Source organism: Schistocerca piceifrons, chromosome 1 (assembly GCF_021461385.2).
Source record: "Schistocerca piceifrons isolate TAMUIC-IGC-003096 chromosome 1, iqSchPice1.1, whole genome shotgun sequence".
NCBI lineage: Eukaryota > Metazoa > Arthropoda > Insecta > Orthoptera > Acrididae > Schistocerca > Schistocerca piceifrons.
Window position 1 is genome coordinate 172,247,738 of NC_060138.1, and position 21,085 is coordinate 172,268,822.

General features: G+C 40.9%; 1 protein-coding gene across 1 annotated transcript in view; it reads right to left on the reverse strand.

The window, feature by feature from the left end:
* The window catches only part of LOC124803348 (DNA polymerase theta), a 347,939-nt gene that overhangs the window by 211,837 nt on the left and 115,017 nt on the right, over positions 1–21,085 (reverse strand). The window contains exons 10-11 of the mRNA XM_047264537.1: positions 8,117–8,250; positions 7,699–8,001 (exon numbers count right to left, since the gene is read on the reverse strand). Of these exons, the coding sequence (XP_047120493.1) occupies positions 7,699–8,001; positions 8,117–8,250 (437 nt within the window). The remainder of the gene's footprint in view (positions 1–7,698; positions 8,002–8,116; positions 8,251–21,085) is intronic.

The window sequence follows — 21,085 nt, forward strand, 5'->3', positions numbered from 1 at the left end:
CTGTATCCATTTTGATGCTCGTTATTAACTCAGGAATATTTGTTGCTAAGGAGTCAAGTGTGTTTTCACAACCATTTACTATTTACACGGGCTCGTAAACTAACTGCTCGAAATAATTTTCAGAGAATGACTTTAGCACAATTTTGGATGATGTTTTAAGTGTACCTCTGGAATTAAACCTGTGTTTTTGCCAACATACCAAGGGGAAATTAAAGTCACCACCAACTATAATCGTCTGAGTTGGGTACATGTTTGAAATCAAACCCAAGCTTCCTTTGAACTTTTCAGCAATTGTATCATCTGAATTGGGAGTTCGGTAAAAGGGCCCAGTTATTATTTTATTCCGGTTTCCAACAATGACCTCTGCCCATACTAACTCTCAGGAACCATCTACTTCAATTTTGCGACACGATAAACTACTCCTGACAGCAACAAACACGCCACTGCCAACCGTGTTTAGCCTATCCTTTCTGAACACCCTTTCAAAATGGAACCTTATGGAGCCCAACATTCAAACTGTTAGCTTCTTCACAAAAATTTCCGCTGCACTTTTCCCTGGCTTAGCCAGCTTTCAGTGCCTATAACTATTTGAGCATCAGTGCTTTCTATTAGCGCTTGAGCACTTGGAGCTCTGGTACGTCCCCAACACAGCTACGACAATTTACAGCTGTTATACCGATGCTTCCTGTATATACATTCTTCATGTGCTCGGCCTGCATCCTTTGTGATTGAAGCCCCTTCTTGTGTTTTCCTGAGACCCTCTAACCTAAAAATGCCACCCAGTCCACGCCTCACAGCCCCTGCTACCCGGGTAGCCGTCTCCTGTGTATAGTGGACACCAGATCTATTCAGCGGAACCCGAAATCCAACCACTCTTTGACACAAGTCAAGGAATCTGCAGCCTACACAGCACAGAACTATCTTAGCCTCTGATTCAGACCCTCCACTCGACTCTGTACAAGAGGTCCACAGTCACTCCTGTCAACTATGCTGCAAATGGTCAGCTCTCCTTTCATCTTGCAAGCAAGACTGGCAGCCTTTACCACTTCTGTTAGCCACTCGAAACCAGAGATAATCTCTTCTGATCAAAAGTGACACACATCATTGGTACTGACGTGAGCCACCACCTGCAGTTCGTTGCACCTTGCGCTCTTCATGGCATCTGGGAAGACCCATTCCACATCTGGAATGAGTCCATCTGGTATGCACACAGATTGCAGATTGGTTTTCTTTCCCTTCTTGGCAGCCATGGCCCTAAGCAACCCCAGAATGCACCTAACAGTGGAGCTCCCATCTATCAATAATCCCACCCTCTGTGATTGTCCAGATCTTGCAGTCTGGGAGGTTTCCTATGAAACAGGACAGGTGACAGTATCTGGCTCAGCAACAGTGTCAGCCACAGACAGCACCTGGAACCTCTTTGTCAGACAAACCAAGGAGGTCTTATGTGTGGCTGCCTGGGAAGTCTTTCGCCACCTGCTACACCCCGGGGCGACCCCCCATTTGACCACAGGTGATGGGTCAACTGCAGTGCCAGTAGTAAATGGTCTGGCCACCGGTGAGGACCAATCGGAGGACTCAGATGTGCTGGATGTCCAATGGATCCCCACGGCTGGCCCACAACAGTGGTGCCCGTCCACTGCAGCCCCAAGCTGTGTAACCCAAGCCATCACAACCTGAAGCTGAGAGCGAAGTGTCAACAACTCGGCTTGCATCCGCACACAACAAACGAAGTCCCTGTCCATACTAAAAACCGTGGAAAACTAAACTATGCAGACAAACGGACTATCGGCATGGTCTGCGCAACTCTACTGTAGACACTGATGAAAACACAGGAGCTGTGTCTAATAAAGTAGATTAATACGCCGAGATCCAAAAACCTAGCTACCGAAACACTCAGGTGAAACTAAATAATTAGCCCCTGATTAGGAACTTGTAATATGTCACAAAATCAGTTTACTTTCCAACGCAAACAAAAACACGAGAACTGTGGATATTAGATACTAAATAAACATGCAGAAACTCAAGAAACTAAAGTATTAAAGCCCATAGATGATATTATAAAATTTGCTCCTAGTTAGGAACTCATAAAAGTCCCAAAATCGGTTACTTCCCTGTTGCTGCTTGTGACTCAGCCAACTACTGATGCCTGAGAATCAGTTTGATAAAAGCAAACGTAGTTCACTTTCCAAATTATCTTCACTGAAGGACTGTGGTATTAACATGGATTTTGAACACTATCCACCAGCGCTGCAGCTACATCTACAATGCACACTAATGTTCTTGTGGAACAGCAGAATCGGAAGGAGAATGAGAGCTGATTACAAATTATTACACGTTATATGTGATCAGGAAACATGATAAATATCTACCTATTTAAAAATAAAATTTTTTGGTAATATCACATTTTCCCATAGTTTATTATCTTAATGTTTAGCAATATAACCTCATTTATTGTGGATTACAAACTTATCACTGGAAAATTAATTAACCTATTAATTAATAAATTACATCTGCATCATCCCATATCAAGTCCCCACATGGCTCCTTACCTCCTTGCTCAGTGCTATGACAATGGAGGGGTGGGGGAGAGGATACTGTACCACTGCTCTCAAGCCTTCTGTAGTTACACTATGTGATCAAAAGTATTCATGCACATGGCTAAAAATGACTTACAAGTTTGTGGCGCCCTCCATCAGTAATGCTGGAATTCTATATTGTGTTCGCCCACCCTTAGCCTTGATGACAGCGTCCACTCTCACAGGCATACGTTCAATCAGGTGCTGGTAGGTTTCTTGGGGAATAGCAGCCCATTCTTCATGGAGTGCTGCACTGAGGAGAGCTACTGATGTCAGTCGGTGAGCCGAGGCATGAATTCAGCATTCCAAAACATCCCAAAGGTGTTCTATAGGGTTCAAGTCAGTACTCTGTGCAGGCCAGTCCATTACACATCCGTGCATTATGAACAGGTGTCGATGGTTTTAAAAGATGCAATCGCCATCCCTGAATTGCTCTTCAACAATGGGAAGGAAGAAGTTGCGTAAAACATCAATGTAGGCCTGTGCTGTGATAGTGCCACACAAAAAAACAAGGGGTGCAGGCCCCCTCCATGAAAAACACAACCACACCATAGCACCACCGCCTCCAAATTTTACTGTTGGCACTACACATGCTGGTAGATGATGTTTACCGGACATTCGCCATACCCACACCCTGCCACTGGACCACCACATTGTGTATCATGATTCGTCACTCCACACAGTGTCTTCCCACTGTTCAATCATCTAATGTTTACACTCCTTACACGAAGCGAGGCGCCATTTGGCATTTACCAGCGTGATGTGTGGCTTATGAGCAGACGCTTGACAATGAAATTCAAGTTTTCTCACCTCCCGCCTAACTGTCGTAGTATTTGCAGTGGATCGTGATGTAGTGGATGGTCTGGATAGATGCCTGCCTATTACACATTACGACCATCTTCAAGTGTCGGTGGTCTCTGTCAGTCAATAGACGAGGTCGGCCTGTACGCTTTTGTGTTGCACGTGTCCCTTCACATTTCCACTTCACTATCACATCGGAAACAGTGGACCTAGAGATGTTTAGGTGTGTGGAAGTCTTGCGTACAGACATATGATACAAATGACACCCAATCACCTCACCACATTTGAAGTCCGTGAGTTCTGTGGAGCACCACATTCTACTCTCCCGCGATGTCTAATGACTACTGAGGTCGCTAATATGGAGTACCTGGCAGTAGGTGGCACCACAATGCACCTAATATGAAAAATGTATGTTTTTGGGGGTGTCTAGATACTTTTTATCACATAGTGTGTCTAGTCACGAAGTATGTTGGCTGTGAAGCCTTGCACTAGAGCAAAAGGAATTTATGCAGGTATAGAGATAGTTCCAAGTAAAAGATTAGGTATATGGGTTAAGATCTACATGCAATATGAAGGAAGAGTATCTTAAAGCAGTAAAAGAATTGGAAACTAATGAAACATCAGGGTGTAATGAAGTGCCTGGAGTAATGATACAGGGATTGTACGCTGAAACACGTGACTATTTTTAGACTGATCATAGGAATATATGAAATTTTATAAGCTTTTAAAAAGTATCTCATAATCCCAACATGTAAAAAATCTGGAACCATTACAGGGTGTATACGACCCGGGACAACCGGGAGATCCGGGAAAAACCCGGGAATTTTTTCATCCGAGAAAAAACCGGGAAAAACCCGTATTTACATTTAGTGATTTTTCTGTTTCCTCTTTGTTTACTGCTCTCACGTCAAATGAAAACAAGACGGATCTATGTGGCTGGGAGCTATTAAGTGAATTAAAATACATTCACATAATTACAGAAGGCTTAAATATGTTACTAGTTTCAGATTTTATTTTATTTCCACCTTTCTGACAGTCAAGCATTAATCACCTTGCAGAAAAATACAGTTATTTTTGCCGGTTTGCTAAAGAAATTTGGCCTTTATTAAGATTTCCTCTGAGGCAGTAAATTTATTTGAAACGAAGTGTTTAATTCCTCACTATTGGCTAGTTTTAACTGTTCGCTGCATTTCAAGTACACGTTTTCATCTTCTAGCACACATGACATTATGCCATAATAAAGAACCAAACATGAGATAATACAGTACTGGTACTCCAAGAAAATTTACGTCCCGAAAACCATACCGAAAAGCTTAATATCAGGTCGAGGCCTAAGTCATTGGGAATCTGGACATACGAATGTGCGCTTTAAGGCGAACTATGCATTTTAGTATGGTTCACGAAATTCCAACGTTCTTGGAGTATCCTCTGATGTCTTGTTTTTTTTATGACATAATGTAAGTAAGATCTTTTAATGTTTTACATGTACGAACATACTGGCTTCCTACGTCACCGTAGCTGCGCAAGCACGGTGACGCCTCTTATCTGGCGCTCTCTGGCAACTGCTGAAATGAATCTATTTCTAACAGGTCCCAGGAAAATATTGCGAATTGTGGTTTGAAAAGTGTTATTTTCAAAGTAGATTTTCTTTTACGCAAGATGTGCGAGAATGTACGATGAATCTTAAATCACTGAGCGCTTGCTCTCATTTAAAAATCAACTCTTTGATGACGAGCCATGTAGAAGATTTTTGAGCCCAGAAGATCAGAGATTTATGTCGGTATTAAAAATTTTGCTGGCATATTTGTATGATGTATCTTAAAGTGTAACATGCGCTAAACAGATCAACATTGTATATGAAAGCTTAGCTTCTCTTGTAGCTTATTAATCTTAGAGACAAATATTATATGCGAAAGCTTTGCTTTTCTTGTAGCAACACTATGTATAGTAACTTAAACCATTAACTTTTCCTGTTGGTGGAATTCGAATTCATACTTCCGTAATACAAAAATTTGCAGCGTACATGTTGCTGCTTATCAAAGATCTTTCCAAAATGTGTTTTTTTTTCCCCCTGTGTTTTATTTTCTAAAGTGCCAAGAAATTCTACGCTGCTGTATAAAACCATATCTATTCAAAGGATTGATAAGTTTTACAGTTCCGACGGAAAGTATACTGACACTTAACATGGAAAAAGTGAATTTTCACACGGGAGAAAATGTATTTTTAACCGGGAGATCTGGGAAAAATCCGGGAATTTTTTTTTTCTTGTCCAGGTATGCACCCTGTATTAAAATTGGAACAACAATGCCCTTAAAGTATATTGTCGCAAATGTCAAAAATAGTGACAAGAATGCTATGTAATCGAATAAGCAGTAAAACATTAACCGAATTAAGCAAAAGACTAGCTTGGATTTAGAGTTAATAGAGGTACATGGCAAGCTATCTTAATGTTACAAAAGGTTATATACAAAATGCTGGACATAAAAGAATCATTATTTATTGCATTTATAGATCTACAAAAAGCCTATGATAATGTGAACAGAGCAATGTTAACGAATACTAGACTAGATTTCAGAGGTGCAAAAACTGTGTATGAACAGTATAAAAACCAAATACACATCATACAGGCAAGTGCAGAAAGGAATCATCAAGAGTGTAAATTGTCACCAATGTTGTTCAACACTTATATTTAGAAAGACATTGAAGAATGTAAAGAGTATATGTAAGTGATAATGTTTAATGGCATATAAATAAAAATGAGAGTTGCTGAAATGTAACTGTCACTGAGAAGAATGAAGAGAAATTCTAAAAACGATACGTAAAATCACCTCAGATGGCAAAAGTTTGTCTGACACAAAGAGCAAGACTGCACACAGAAAGGTAGCCTATTACAAAGAAAATGAGCAGCTAACAACAAGGAACATAAATATTGAGAATTTGTGTATGCAACAAGAGACATTTGAAGCTGTTTGAAATGTAATTCAGGAGGAGGTGGAATAGAACAGGAAAGCGCACAAGGGAAAAGTCTATCAGAAGAATAAGAGAGTAAAATTTCTACCACCAACAGTGTGGGAAAGAAGAGAATGATTAACTGGCCATTTATGCCAATACTGTAGTTTTCTAGTTGATGCATCGGAAGAAATGCTTCAAGGCAAGAGAGGAACACGAAGACGTGCAAGATGTAGCAGTAGGTTCATTTGAGTAAATGAAAAGACTAATTGGGAAGAGAAAGGAATGGACAAGAAGAATTGTTGGCAATCAATTTGAAGATTGATAATTAAGAAGCTGTGTCTGTCTGTACTGCATGGTATTTTGCTTTCTGAAGTTAAATACAGCCAGTCAATCTGCCTTGTAATTTTATAGTTTTCACAAGTAAAATCTCCTTTTGATGCAAACAGTATCATTTCAACGATGAAAATTACCTAAATGTCTAAACAGAAAAAAAATCAAGGAAAAGTGTAGGCAAAAAACTGTCACATTCTGAATGCTAGTAAATTCATGCTAAGGTTTGGTTGATGTATTTCTATAACAATGTGTCAATCACAATGAGTGACTAAATGAAAGCAAATAAGTTTTCAGTCGTATCAACAATAGAAATTCCTGGATGGAATAATATGTAAGATAAAGGAAAGGCAACCAGTCACCTGTAGCTGACTGATGTGTGGTGCACAAAAACACACAAAAGACAACAGTATTGTGTTGTGTTGTGTATGTGTGTGGTTTCTTTTGTGTGTGTGTGTGTGGGTGGGGGGGGGGGGAGGGGGGGGGGGGGGTTAGGGAGGGAGGTGCGCACATCCGCATGCTTTTTCCAGAGAACATAGAAAGAGCAAGAGGTCTAAAGCTAGTGTAATTACTGTTTTATTTTGAGTGTTTCTATGCATCACAGAGCAGTCAGCTATAGATGGGCACTTGCCTTTCCTTTATTAAACAAATAAATTTGCAATGAGTTCTTTGAAACTAAAAAGATAAATTTTGGAGAGAAATCATTTCTGTATAAATGTTACGCATTTTATAGTGAGTTCATTTAATCAGTTCTAGGTGGCTAGAAAATTTTGTGTAGATATTCAGTAAAAGAAGAAAGCTGTTACCGAAACAGATAAATTGATGACTAATCACAGTGATACAAGTTTTCAGACAGTCGCCTTCAGCTGGCTTTCTGCTCATTTACACTGAAAATACCAAGCAAAGACTTCAAATGCAAATCTGATGAAAATGTCAAAACATTCATTGCCTGTCTGAGGAGATGAGGATTTTATTGCTCACTGTAACTGAAATTATTGTACTAGAGAGACTTAGGCATACTGCAGAGATTACATACCTGGTACACTAGATGTAAATCATTCTCCAAAACAAAACATTGCCTTGCCCGCTGAAGCTCTCTGAAGAGTTCTAGGCCATCATCAGGAGGAATGGATGCAGCCAAACAGGCTGCACCAAGTGGTGTGGGCACATATTGTGTTTTATCATCCTTGTTCTGAAGTCTGATCAACTCATTTTCTTTCAAAAATTTTATGCATGCTTTAATGGGATTTTCCGACACCGAGTTGGATGCAGCCAGTAATGTGCAGTTCATATAAATATCTATCTGTTCTGGTGTTGTAGCTACACCACTTGCTATTATCTAAGAAAATATTAAAGTTACTAAGTTTTATGACATTATAACTAACTAGAATATGCATCATCAAGACATTTTCATTAAACAGTATCTCAAAGATGACAAACAATTATCATCATACCTCCAAAACTGCTCTCTTCAAACTAGCTGAAAGTTCTCCAAATCCTAGGCAACTTTCTATTGGCTGTAAATCTGATCGAATCAATTTTTCACCAATTCTTTTCTCAGATTTTGTGCAAACAAGAAAACTTTCACCTGTTACAAAATTTTAGACGTTAAAAAGTTGTCACATAACAATAACAAAAGGTAGACTCATTTTAAAAGCTTATCAATGACTAAGTCATTAGAGACATGGCATAGGCTTGGATTAGGGAGTGACTGCCAAGAAAATTGGCCACGTTCTTTTCAAAGGATCTGTCCCGGCATTTGTCTTAAGGGGAGTGTAAAAGGCCATCTCGTCGAAAATTTTCAATTTTTTGTTTTTTACGCAGAAATATTATTTGGAATTGGCTGATTAATTTGGTGTGCAATTTATTAAATTTGTTTGACTAGAAGTATTTTTAATAGAATTTAATCTAATTGGTTGCAGAGGACGTTTTTAGGATTTCGTAAACAACTGGTCAGCTAAAACCTTATATCTCAAGAACCATAAGGTCTAGAAGACTGTGGTTTGGTTTAATTTGTAGTTGAAACTTAGCTCCACAAGTTGGTAGGACTTGCATGACAGTTGTGAGTCTTGTTTGTGTTGTGCATGCGATATTGTTGGTGTAACGTTTGTGAGTGCTTCATTCTTTTTACTGTTGTGCTAGTGTACTCTTGATGCTGTGAGCTAATTATTACGAGAACATCTGACAATGACAAGAGCAAAAGGAGTTTTCAAGAAAGTAGAAAACCGAGGAAATTGGTACTACAGAACTTATTCTCATGTACCAGAGGTTACAAGCGAGGTTAGGAATGTCAGTTCAGTCAATACAGGTACAGCTCCACCCACTTCTACACCCTCAAGTTCCTGTTCCAAAAATAAACTTGCGGAATGTATTTAAATAAGAGAAATGTGAATGATAAAGACATCAACATCATTATAGATTTCAGTATTCTCAGTTCAGTGAATTTACAAGTTGTAGTTTATGTGGTGGAAAAATAAACGTCACTGAAGATGCCTCAAAGCAATATGGGATTGTTTGTGGTTTGACAGTTTCATCTGAAAATTGTAAATTTCAGAAGCACTTTTTTACTTCAGAAAAGTGCAAATATAACAAATTATTTGAGACAAACATAAGGAATTTTTATGGACTGATGTGCAATGGAAATGGGCCTATTGCTGGGAAATTATTATGCGGTCTAATGAATCTGCCACGCCCCACTACAAGCATATCAAAACACAGAAACATTTTACTAGACAAAGTGGAAAAAGTAGCAGAGGAATCAATGAAAACCGCAACACAGAAGGCAGTTGAGGAAAATAGAGACAGTGAGGCACCTACAGATATAACAGTTACATTTGATGCGGCCACCAGTCTCTAAACTCGTGTGCAGCTGTCACAAGTATTGACACAGGTAAGGTCCTAGATGTAGAAATTTTATGCAAACATTGCCATGGATGCAATATTGCTAAGTCAAATGTAGACAAAAACAGGCAGCACAAAGGAAAGTGCATCAAGAATTATTCAGGCTCTGGTGGAGGAATGGAGAGTACCTCAGCTGTAAACATTTTTCATCACTCTGAACAAAATCGAGGGGGTTCGCTATGTGCAGTTCATTGGAGTTGTGACTGTAGCTTATTCAAATCTGCTGTTGATAGCAGATCTTATGGTAACAAGATACCAGAAAAGTTGGAATGTGTCAACCACATACAGAAAAGAATGGGCACACGACTTCATGGAGGTAACAGGAGTTGCTGATGGCAAGACTATTCAGGGTCATCTACTAGACAAAACCATCAATCAGCTATCGGAGTACTATGGTCAAGCCATAAGAAGCAACCAAAATAACCTAGATGGTATAAAAAAGGCTGTGTCGGTAACCTTTTTCTATCAAATATCAAAGGATGACAATCTGATCCACAACCTTTGTTCAGGCGAGTGGTGTAAATATAAAAAAGCTGAAGCAGCTGGTACTTTAGATAAGTTTACCCACAAGAACTCTTTACATGAGGCTATCATGTTGGCTATAAAGCCAGTTTATAGAGATTTGGCAAATCCAGATCTATTGAAGAAATGTCTAACAGGGCAAACATGAAATGTGAATGAGTCATTCAACAATGTAGTGTGGACAAGAGTACCTAAAAATGTACTTGTGGAGTACCATACATTGAAGCTTGGTGTGTATGATGCTGTTATCACATTTAGTGATGGTAATGCTGGTAGACTAAAAGTTTTAGAGGAATTGGGAGTGAAGACTGGTTGGAATACGCAAGACATACTAGAGGAACTCGACAAGCAGCGAGTCAAGAATGCTGAGCTACTAGTCCACAAAGTGTCCAAGGGGGCAAGATCTTTGAACAGGAGGAAGAGGATGCATTCTGCCAATGCAGATTAAGATAAAGACTACAGTGCTGGTGCATTTTAGCTGTTGATTCTATTTAAAAGTGTGTTTCTTTTAAAAATAATTTTCAATTGCAATTTCTGAAAAATAAATTTTTCTAAGACAAATGACCTGTTTTCTCAGTAACTGCAAAAGATAGACTCTTCATATTTTACAGTTGATTTGTAATACCCTTATTGTACTATACCTTTGGAATGTTAGAGATAACTTGCACATTACTGACAAAATGCACAAAAACGTATAGAAAATTGTAATATAAAAATATACAACAGAGAAAAATTTCTATCTTAACTTATGTAATATATATTTCAATCAAACTAGAGGAGTAAGTACTCAAAACACGTATAAGTAACCCACAAAAGTTTCATAATGTAGCATGAAGTAGTTCCTGAGAAAATGGGTCATGGAGTTAGCAAATTTAGCATCAGCAAGATAGGCCATTCATACTCCCCTTAAGTGATTTACGACAGTCGAGGATGATCTCAAACTGGACTGCCAGATGGGGATTTTAATTCCAGTCTTCCTGAATGTAAGTCCAATGTATTGTAAGTACCATAAAGCAATGGGGAAATCCAGCAGGTAATAACAATAATATGGGGAAAACAGATATCTAGTCATAACATAGACAAGACATTGAGTCACAGACAGGCACAATGAAAAAAAGTACTAGAATTATTTTAGTTTTCAGACAAAGTATGAGAGTGATTAATGAAACTGCTATAATATTTTAAAATTGTAATGATGAACAAAGAATTGACATGTCATGTTTCGCTGTAGTGTCCCTGACATTGAATTAACATATTTCATTACTTCAGAAGTACAAAGATACCACGATGAAAGAATACTTTTGGTTGTGAGCATAGCCATTTTCGCTTCAGATTTCACCTCTTCATCACTTCTGAAATGCCTGACTCCTGATGGTTTTCTGAGTGCACCGAACAGACAGAAGTTTTCAGAAGCATGGTCTGATGAATAAAGAGGATATACCCCTGAGTAGTGTCAAATATCTTATGACCTGTATGCAGCCAGGCATTGTAATGCTCCTTAAATCAGAAGTCCTTGTCATTTACTTCTGACTGCAATGAGAAGTTGATTTTTCAGCATGTTTGAATAAGAAGTGCCGGTTATTGTCACTCCTCTATCCATGTAAAGCTCCAAAATTAGTCCATTTGCATTCCAGAAGAGAATGAGTATGACTTTTCCAGTAGACAGTTGAGTGCGGAATTTTTTTGGTTTCAGTGATGAGTTGTGACACCATTCTTTGCTTGAACTTTTTATTTCCGGTTGGGGATAGTGGACCCATGTCCTATCATCTGTAATAATTTTTCCCAGAAATGCATGCCCTTCAATGTGGAAATGGCGCAAAAGTTCTTAACAGGAACTGACACGACATTCTTTCAAATCAGCAGTCAACTGATATAGCACCCATCTTGCAGATGCCTTATTCCAGTGCAGCACATTATCAACAATATTATGCACTGAACCGGTGCAAATCTCTAAACTTGTGGCAATTTTGTTCAGCATTACACAACTGTTCTCCTTTACAAGTTCCTCCACTAATGCGATTTTCTCGTCTGTCACTACTTGGTGAGCCTGCCCTCGTGTTGGGACATCCTCCACAGAAGTTACATTGCTTTTGAACTTCGTACACCACTCGTACACATGCTGTAATGACAAACACAAAACACCTACTGCACATCCATTCTCCGATGAATTTCGATCGGTTTGACACCTTCACTACACAAAAAACCCATTACACATCACTGCTCAGCTGCAGTTTATATTTAGATTGGGACGGCCACCTTGTTGTGGCCACTGCTGCCTACTTTCTCCTGCATTGCAGCATCACTCTGGCACCTTTTGGTCACTTTCTGAACCTCAAGGAACACTACTGCCACTTACCAACTCCATAACACAGCTTTTCGAAATTTTCTGGATCTTTTAAGGTTTTTATTTGAACCACCCTTATACTTCCTCAGAAGTAAAACCCTTACACATTCACCCAATAAACAACTAACACATACATCATTACTGCCTCCATGTTCTAAGGCCCGGGCATCAGGAAGTGTGCAAGTTGATGTGTGAATGTGAGAGAGAGCTACTTGTGAGGAAGGATTTTGTCTGAAACCTTAAACATTTCTAGCATTCTTTTTCACTGTGTCTGTTTCAACTCAATGCCTCACCTATGTGGTGAGCAACAATACATCCTTCCATGTGATTGTAGTAAGTCTAATTCAGTTAATATAATATTATCATTCACATAATTTTCTAGAGAGCCTTGAACATTTGTACATTGCTGAGCTACATCTCCATATACTTTAACTTTTCAATGGATGCTAATTATTTTGTATTACACACATAAAAAAAAGTTTCGCATCACCATGGTTCCATGAACTCCTGAAGACAGACGTTGACTGTGGATATTGTATCACACACACAGTTCCTTTGACTGTTCAGAGAGGTCACTAAACCCACCTCAAGATGTAAACAACCATGCATGAGCAGTGCCTCCTAGACGGTTGGGGTCTGACAGTCAATCAGTTCCAGTAATTCCACCAGGAAGGAGGTACGCGACTTGTGTTGTCTGTAGTTCAACCATGTCCAAATACCATAGTTCCATCACGTCTGCATTGTTACTTTGTACCAGGAAGCACTCTCAACAAGGGAAATGTCCAGGCATCTAAGAGTGAACCAAAGCAATGTTGTTTGGACATGGAGAAGATACAGAGAGACAGGAATTGTCGATGACATGCGTCACTCAGCCTGCCCAAGGGCTACTACTGTAGTGAATTACCGCTACCTAGGGATAATGGCTCGGAGGAACCCTGACAGCAACGCCACCATGGTGAGTAATGCTTTTCTTGCAGCTACAGGATGTCATGTTACAACTCAAACTGTGCACAACAGGCTGCATGATGCGCAACTTCACTCCCGACATCGATGGCGAGTTCCATCTTTGCAACCACGATACCATGCCGTGTGGTACAGATGGGCTGAACAACATGCCTAATGGACCGCTCAAGACTGGCATCATGTTCTCTTCACCGATGAGTGTCGCATATGCCTTCAACCAGACAATTTTCTGAGACGTGTATGGAGGCAACCCGGTCAGGCTGAAAGCCTTAGACACGCAGTCCAATGAGGGCAGGAAGGAGGATATTCCCTGTTGTTTTGGGGTGGCATTATGTGGGGGCGACTTACACCGCTGGTGGTCAGGGAAGGCGCTGTAACGGCTCTACGGTATGTGAATGCCATCCTCCGACCGATAGTGCAACCACAGTGGCAGCATATTTGCGAGTCATTTGCCTTCGTGGACCACAATTGATGCCCCATCTTGCACAGTTTGTCAATGACTGCCTTCAGGATAATGACATCGCTCGACTAGAGTGGACAACATGTTCTCCAGACATGAACCCTATCGAACACGCCTGGGATAGATTGAAAAGGGCTTTCTATGGACAAAGTGACCCACCAACCACTCTGAGGGATCTACGACGAATCGCCATTGAGGAGTGGGACAGTCTGGACCAATAGTGCCTTGATGAACTTGTGGATAGTATGCCACGACGAATACAGGCATGCATCAATGCAAGAGGACGTGCTACTGGGTATTAGAGGTACCCGTGTGTACGGCAATTTGAACCACCACCTCTGAAGGTCTCGCTGCATTGTGGTGCAACATGCAATGTGTGGTTTACATGAGCAATAAAAAGGGCGGAAATGATGTTTATGTTGATCTCTATTTCAATTTTCTGGACGGGTTCCAAAACTCTCAGAACCGAGGTGATGGAAAACTTTTTTTGGTGTGTGTATATAACTTCCTGCTGCTGACAAACTGAAATCACAGTTTAAATGGCACATTGTCACTCATCAAAAGGCCAAACATGGTATATACACTGTTTCTGCCTGTCAAAGTTTAGAACCCCAAACATGATCTACAAAATACTTAGAGTTAATAGTTACTGCTTACTTCTGTTGTTGTTCTTTCATGTCACTGAAATGTACCAATCTTCATGCAATTATCCATGCTATCCTAAAAAATGTAAATCTCTTTACCTCCACATAACTATTCAACTCACATCTCCTTGAACCTGTTCCCTACAATCAAGCCTTGGTATCCCTCCACAGCTTTTATTGCACCTTAAAAATGACACGTTGAGCTGCAAACAGGCACAACAAAAAGCCTTTTTCAGAAATGGAAACACACACATTTCACACAAGCCAGCACACTTCACACAATGTGCAGAAACTAGATGGTGGCAGGACCAGGCTTTCAGGAGAAGTATTGGGGGGGGGGGGGGGGCTGTGAGGCAGGTAAGGGGTGGGGGTCAATAGAAGAGCTGAGAAGGGGAAAAGACTTGTGGGTGCATTGGCAGAGAGCAGGTCATAATTATGGTGAGGGGATATGCATTGAGAAGTTGTGATAGGACAGAGGGGCCAGCAACTGTTGGGTGAAGGGTGTGGCGGCAGCAGGCTTCCCTAAGTTGAGGCAAGAGTGATTTCGGGAGTAGAGAATGTGTTGTAAGGACAACTCCCATCTGCACAGTTCACAAAAGCAGGATTGGAGAGAACAATTCAGATGACCCAGGTTGTGGAGTAGCCATTAAGATGAAGAATGTTATGTTCAGCTCCATGTTGTGCCACAGGGTGGCTCTTGGCCACACTTTGGCAGTGGCCAGTCATCCTGGTGGGAAGCTGGTTGATAGTCGTACCAATATAAAAAGCTGTGCAATGACTGCAGCAGAGCTGGTAAATGACATGGCTGCTTTCAAAGGTGGACAGGCTCTGATGGAGTAGGTTAAGCCTGTAGCAGGACTGGAATAGAAAGTTCTTACAACAAATTCTCTGCTCCCAAAATCATTCTGGCCTCAACCTATGGTAATCTATTGTCTGCCCCCCCACCCCCCCCCACCCCATCCACGTACAGTTTTCGCCACCTCTGTCCTATCACCTCCTACCAACTCACATCCCCTCACCCTCACTGTGCATCACTATCTGCCAACACAATCACCGGTCTTTTTACCTTTCCCACTCTTCTACTTTTCTGCTCTCCGCACTGTGCCTGGAAGCCTTGTCCTACCATCATCTAGTACCTGCATGCCCTCCCAGGTAGAGCTGACTTCTCTCCCTCCACCCATACCCTGATTCCCTCCTCCTTCCCCACCCACTCGGACTGGTGGTTCGTTGCAACACAATACAGTTGCACTCTGGCCTGAGTTGTTAGAGATACCGGGCATGAGTGCGTGAGGTGTGCTTGCTTGTGTGAATGTGTGTGTGTTTTAGTTTCTGAGGTGTTGGCCAAAAACTTAATTGGGTAACAGTCTATTTGTCATGCCTGTCTGCAACTCAGCATGTCATCTTTATGATGAGTAGTAATCTATCCTTTTCATAATATTGTTTATAAAGTATTAGAATCTTTATAACACACCTGCAGTATTAAATTTTACTGACCTAACTTTTCAAATCTCATTTTTTCCTTATTACCACACAATAAAAAAGCAGAAAAGGCATAATCACAGAATTTTAATTTATTTCAATTTTACTGAAGCTTCACAGATAAAACAGTTACAAATGAAGGGATTTAAACATTCTGTACTAATGTGCTCTACCTCTTTTCAAAAATAGACTTATGATGTTTTTCTTTGTAAAAATCTAGGGCATATTTCTATCATAACTTGCATTACAACAGATTTATGATGAAGAAAACTGACAAAGTAAAGTATTATGATGTTCTCGGCACTTTTCAGGGGAGATCCTCACTCATCAGCACTTGATATGTCACCATTAGAATGTCATGGTGTACCATTTTGTGTTAAAACCAGGCTTTGATAAAACTGATGATAAGCACTTGGTATGCACTTGCTGTTGTGTAAGGACAAGAGGTCCTCCATCTTGTGTTTACTGATTAGCAGGAATCTGTGATATGCCTGAAGATGTCACAGGATGATAGCTGCCCCCACTCTAGATCACTTCCGGACAAAGATACACTTCTTCCTGGTACGTTCTTCTAAGATAGCAATTTCCTGTACTTTACTTCATATCACCTTATATTTATTAGTGTCATACATCCACTGTTGCATCTGCACCACTTACTTGAAGTTGCATATTAAATCCTGGTTCATTTACTTAACTGTGTAGAATTGTCAGTGACGTTACTCATTCTACTTAAGGTGACTGACTGATCTGCTACATACACAGACTAGTTCTTCTTTCAATCAGTTTGCAATGAGTCACATTCATTCTGGGAGTGCCTCCATTCTAGAAAGTGGTATGTGACTGATATTCTGTTTGTAGTAATGAAGGCTCATATCAGACTGAAAAGTAGACTTTCTGCACATAAAAACATGCAGTGATGATAATCTTCTCTTAGATTCAAGTGATTCTGTATTTTTCTTTGAGTTGACAATAGCTTTATTTGCTAAGTGAGAACTGTATTTGTCTGACAACTTTGCTTCCTCCCCTACGGGAGACACGGAGTAAAGTTAGCATAGTTCACAATTATCCTTTTCAGGCCAACAGAATAACAATGGTTAAATATACTGGCATATTGTCTTTATGTGAAAGGGTTCAATCAGACATATTTACTTCCCTTGATCCATTCCTGACACAGTCTTTCCAACATTACAATGCTCAGTTTAGCATCAAGGTGTTTTCTGCTTGTTTCTTTCCTTGTGTAAGATGACTCTATGCAAGAAAAGCTGTTTATATGCTCTCAGACCAACTTCTTTATTCCAGGTCAGGGTGTACACGCAGAAAAGGAAAAAAAAAATCCCGGATTTTCCCGGGTTAAAAATACTTTCTCCCAGGTGAAAACACACTTTTTTCACGTTAAGTGACTGTACACATTTTCTCGGAACTGTAAAACTTATCAACCGTTTGAATGGTTATGGTTTTATACACCACCATAGAATACCCTGGCACTTCAGAAAACTAACTCAGGGGAAGAAAACCACGTTTTAGAAAGATCTTTGATGTGCAGCAACATGTACGCTGCATATTTTTGTATTATGAAAGCATAAATTCAAATTCCACCAAACACTATATGTTACTTTCCGAAGCATTGAAATCAAGATTGCGATGCGCTTTTGTAATCCAGTCACAGCTCATGTAACGTGATCTCGCCAGCCCATGACAGTGAATATTCAGAGCATAGGACACATGATGTAGTCAGACAATAGCAATATTACTGTTAAGTAGTGCGAACTCACAAATAGGAAACGTTTATGGTTTAAATTAGTATACATGGCGTTGATACAAGAAAAGCAAAGCTTTGACATATAATATTGGTATTGACGATGAATAAGCTGCAAGAGAAGCTAAGCTTTCACGTATAATGTTGACCTTTTTGCGCTTGTTACACTTTAAGATACATCACACAAAGTTGATTGGTTGGTTGGTTTAAAAGAGGGGGGAAGGCACCAAACTACGAGGTCATTGGTCCCTTGTTCCGAAAGAAACAATGCCACAAGGGTAAGAATAAGACAATGAGACTTACAACACAAAACAGAATGAAAGGATAAACCACAACAACGACTAAAGGGCAATAAACATGAAATGGACAAAAGGGGAAAAGAAAACCGCAAAGACGCAAGAAAGAGGTAGAAGAGGTTAAAACAAGAATGCAGGTTACCATAGCTGGCTGACCATGAGGATAAAAAGGAAAAGCCAGCCACTCTCCAACACACTAAAACCTCCACCCTGGAAGCACTAGGGTGGAAGACACACAAGGACAAAGGACATGTGCTAAAACTTAGAGCAAATGATAAAACTCACCCTCAAGAATAAAACGTAAAACTTAGCTGCTGTTGAGGCATTGTCACCCAACACCAAAGGTAGGGTGCTGGGAAAGTTAAAAGTCCGTCGCAGAGCAGCTAAAAGTGGGCAGTCCAGCAAGAGATGGGCGACTTTCTTTCGTGAGCCACAGCGACACCGAGATGGGTCCTCGTGATGGAGGAGGTAACCATGCGTCAGCCACGTATGGCCAATGCAGAGCCGACAAAGAACCACAAAGTCCCTGCAAGAGGCGCGAACAGAGGTCTTCCACACATTCGCAGTTTCCTTAATGGCAAGCAGCTTATTGTGCGTACTGAGGTTATGCCATTCCATCTCCTAAGGCTGCAAAATCTTGCAGTAAAATACTGAATACAGGTCAGTTTCAGAGAAGCTGATCTCAATAAGCAGTTTCCGCAAAGCCTGTTTGGCCAGCCTGTCAGCAAGTACATTGCCTGGGATTCCGACGTGACATGGGGTCCAGACAAACACCACTGAACAATTGGACCAGTCCAGGGCATAGATGGACTCCTGGGTCGTCACTACCAAAGGATGACGAGGGTAGCACTGGTCGATAGCTTGGAGGCTGCTCAAGGAGTCAGTATACACGAGAAATGACTCGCGTGGGCACGAGAGGATGTGCTCAAGAGCATGAGATATGGCCGCCAGCTCTACACTGAAAACACTGCAGCCGTCTGGTAAGGAGTGCTGCTCTATATGTTCTCCATGAAAATAGGCAAAGCCAACGTGACCATCAGCCATCGAGCCATCGGTGTAAACCACTTCAGGGCCCCGGTACATGTCAAGAAATGAGACGAAGTGACAGTGGAGAATAGCAGGGTTAACTGAGACCTTAGGGCCATGAGAATGGTCCAGGCGAAGCCGCGGACTAGGTGTACACCATGGAGCTGTTTGTGAATGAACCTCAAGTATAGGTGGTAAACGCAAGGGTTCCAGTTCGAAGAGAAGGGATCGCACAAGGGATCGCACATGTACTGCAATTGCAAGCCCTGACCTGGGCCGCCAAAGAGGGAGATGAACCGCCGTGGCAGGAAAAGGAGATGGTAATTTGAATGCGCAGGAGAACTACAAAAATGTGCAACGTAACTGGAGAGCAACTGCGTACGCCTAACCACCAATGGAGGGACTCCGGCCTCCAGCACTGCAACGAGCGCAGCCATTGATTATAGCGATTTGTATCACGTGTTTGTCTGTGTTTTCCTTAGAAAGAAATCAAATGTTTGCTTGATGAAGTCTAAATAGTGCACAATATGAAAGTAGAGTTTCTGTAAAGTTTAATAAGCATTTAAAATACTTATTTGTTCTAACAATAGAAAGTCTCTATCAATTGTCTGTCGCCATCTTAACAATTGTCTCAGCGGCAAATTCAAATTACGCAACTCTGCAGACATAAATGCCGAACGTAATACAAATGTGTAAACATAAATGTGCACCGGTGGTCCCGAACTCATTTGAATGAAAATAATTAGAATCAGATTGGTTCTTTAAAAACAGTGCTCATAGCACGATCGTTATAACAAAACTTTTCTAGCTCATGTATGGAGCCGAAATTAATTATACACGAGTTGCGAAGAATATTGTTTCAGGTAACACACATCAGTGTTGTGCGCGGCTGATATTCGGTGGCTTTAATGATCATTTTGCTGAAGATAACTGTTTCCATCATAATCCATAGTTGTATAGAATCCGTTGTATGAACTGTGATTTAGTGACACTTACACAACTTACAGACAACACTTTAACACGACGTTAACTTGGAGTTCTTTAGCAACTTGATCTAATCTTTAGCCGGGAGAAAAATTATTAAGTAATTACTCAATGTAATAAAATAAGATTATCATTTCCATTTACAAATTAATTAAATACCAAACCACTGAATAACACAGCGAACGCCACACCAGGATGTTGGACACAGGACTCGTCCTAAAAGCGCCTGTCATTAGGCAAACGCCACAGTGGTGCACTGGGTTGAATAAATGCAATGCTGAGGGTGCCGCTGAACTATAAACTACACTCCCATAGTCAATGCAGGATTGAACAAGAGCTCTGTAGAGCTGCAGCAGCATAGAGCGATCTGTACCCCAGTTAGTGTTGCTCAGGCAGCGGAGGGCATTGAGGTGCTGCCAGAACTTCTACTTAAGCTGACGGAGGTGAGGAAGCCAAGTCAATCGGGATTCGAAAACCAGTCCTAAGAATCAATATGTCTTCACTACAGTGAGTGGATCGTCATCAAGGTAAAGTTCTTGTTCCAGATGAATGGTACGACGCCGACAGAAGTACGTAGCATACGACTTCGAGGCCGAAAACTGGAAACCGTGGGCTAGAGCCCATGAATGCACCTTGTGGATGGCTCCCGGTAGGTGACGCTCAGCAACAACGGTACTGGTGAAACAGTACAAATTGCAGAAGTTGTCTGCATACAGAGAAGGTGAGATGGACAGCCCTATCACTGCTGCTAGACCATTAATGGCCACTAAAAATACAGGGCTATTACAAATGATTGAAGCGATTTCATAAATTCACTGTAGCTCCATTCATTGACATATGGTCACGACACACTACAGATACGTAGAAAGACTCATAAAGTTTTGTTCAGCTGAAGCCGCACTTCAGGTTTGTGCCGCCAGAGCGCTCGAGAGCACAGTGAGACAAAATGGCGACAGGAGCCGAGAAAGTGTATGTCATGCTTGAAATGCGCTCACATCAGTCAGTCATAACAGTGCAACGACACTTCAGGACGAAGTTCAACAAAGAT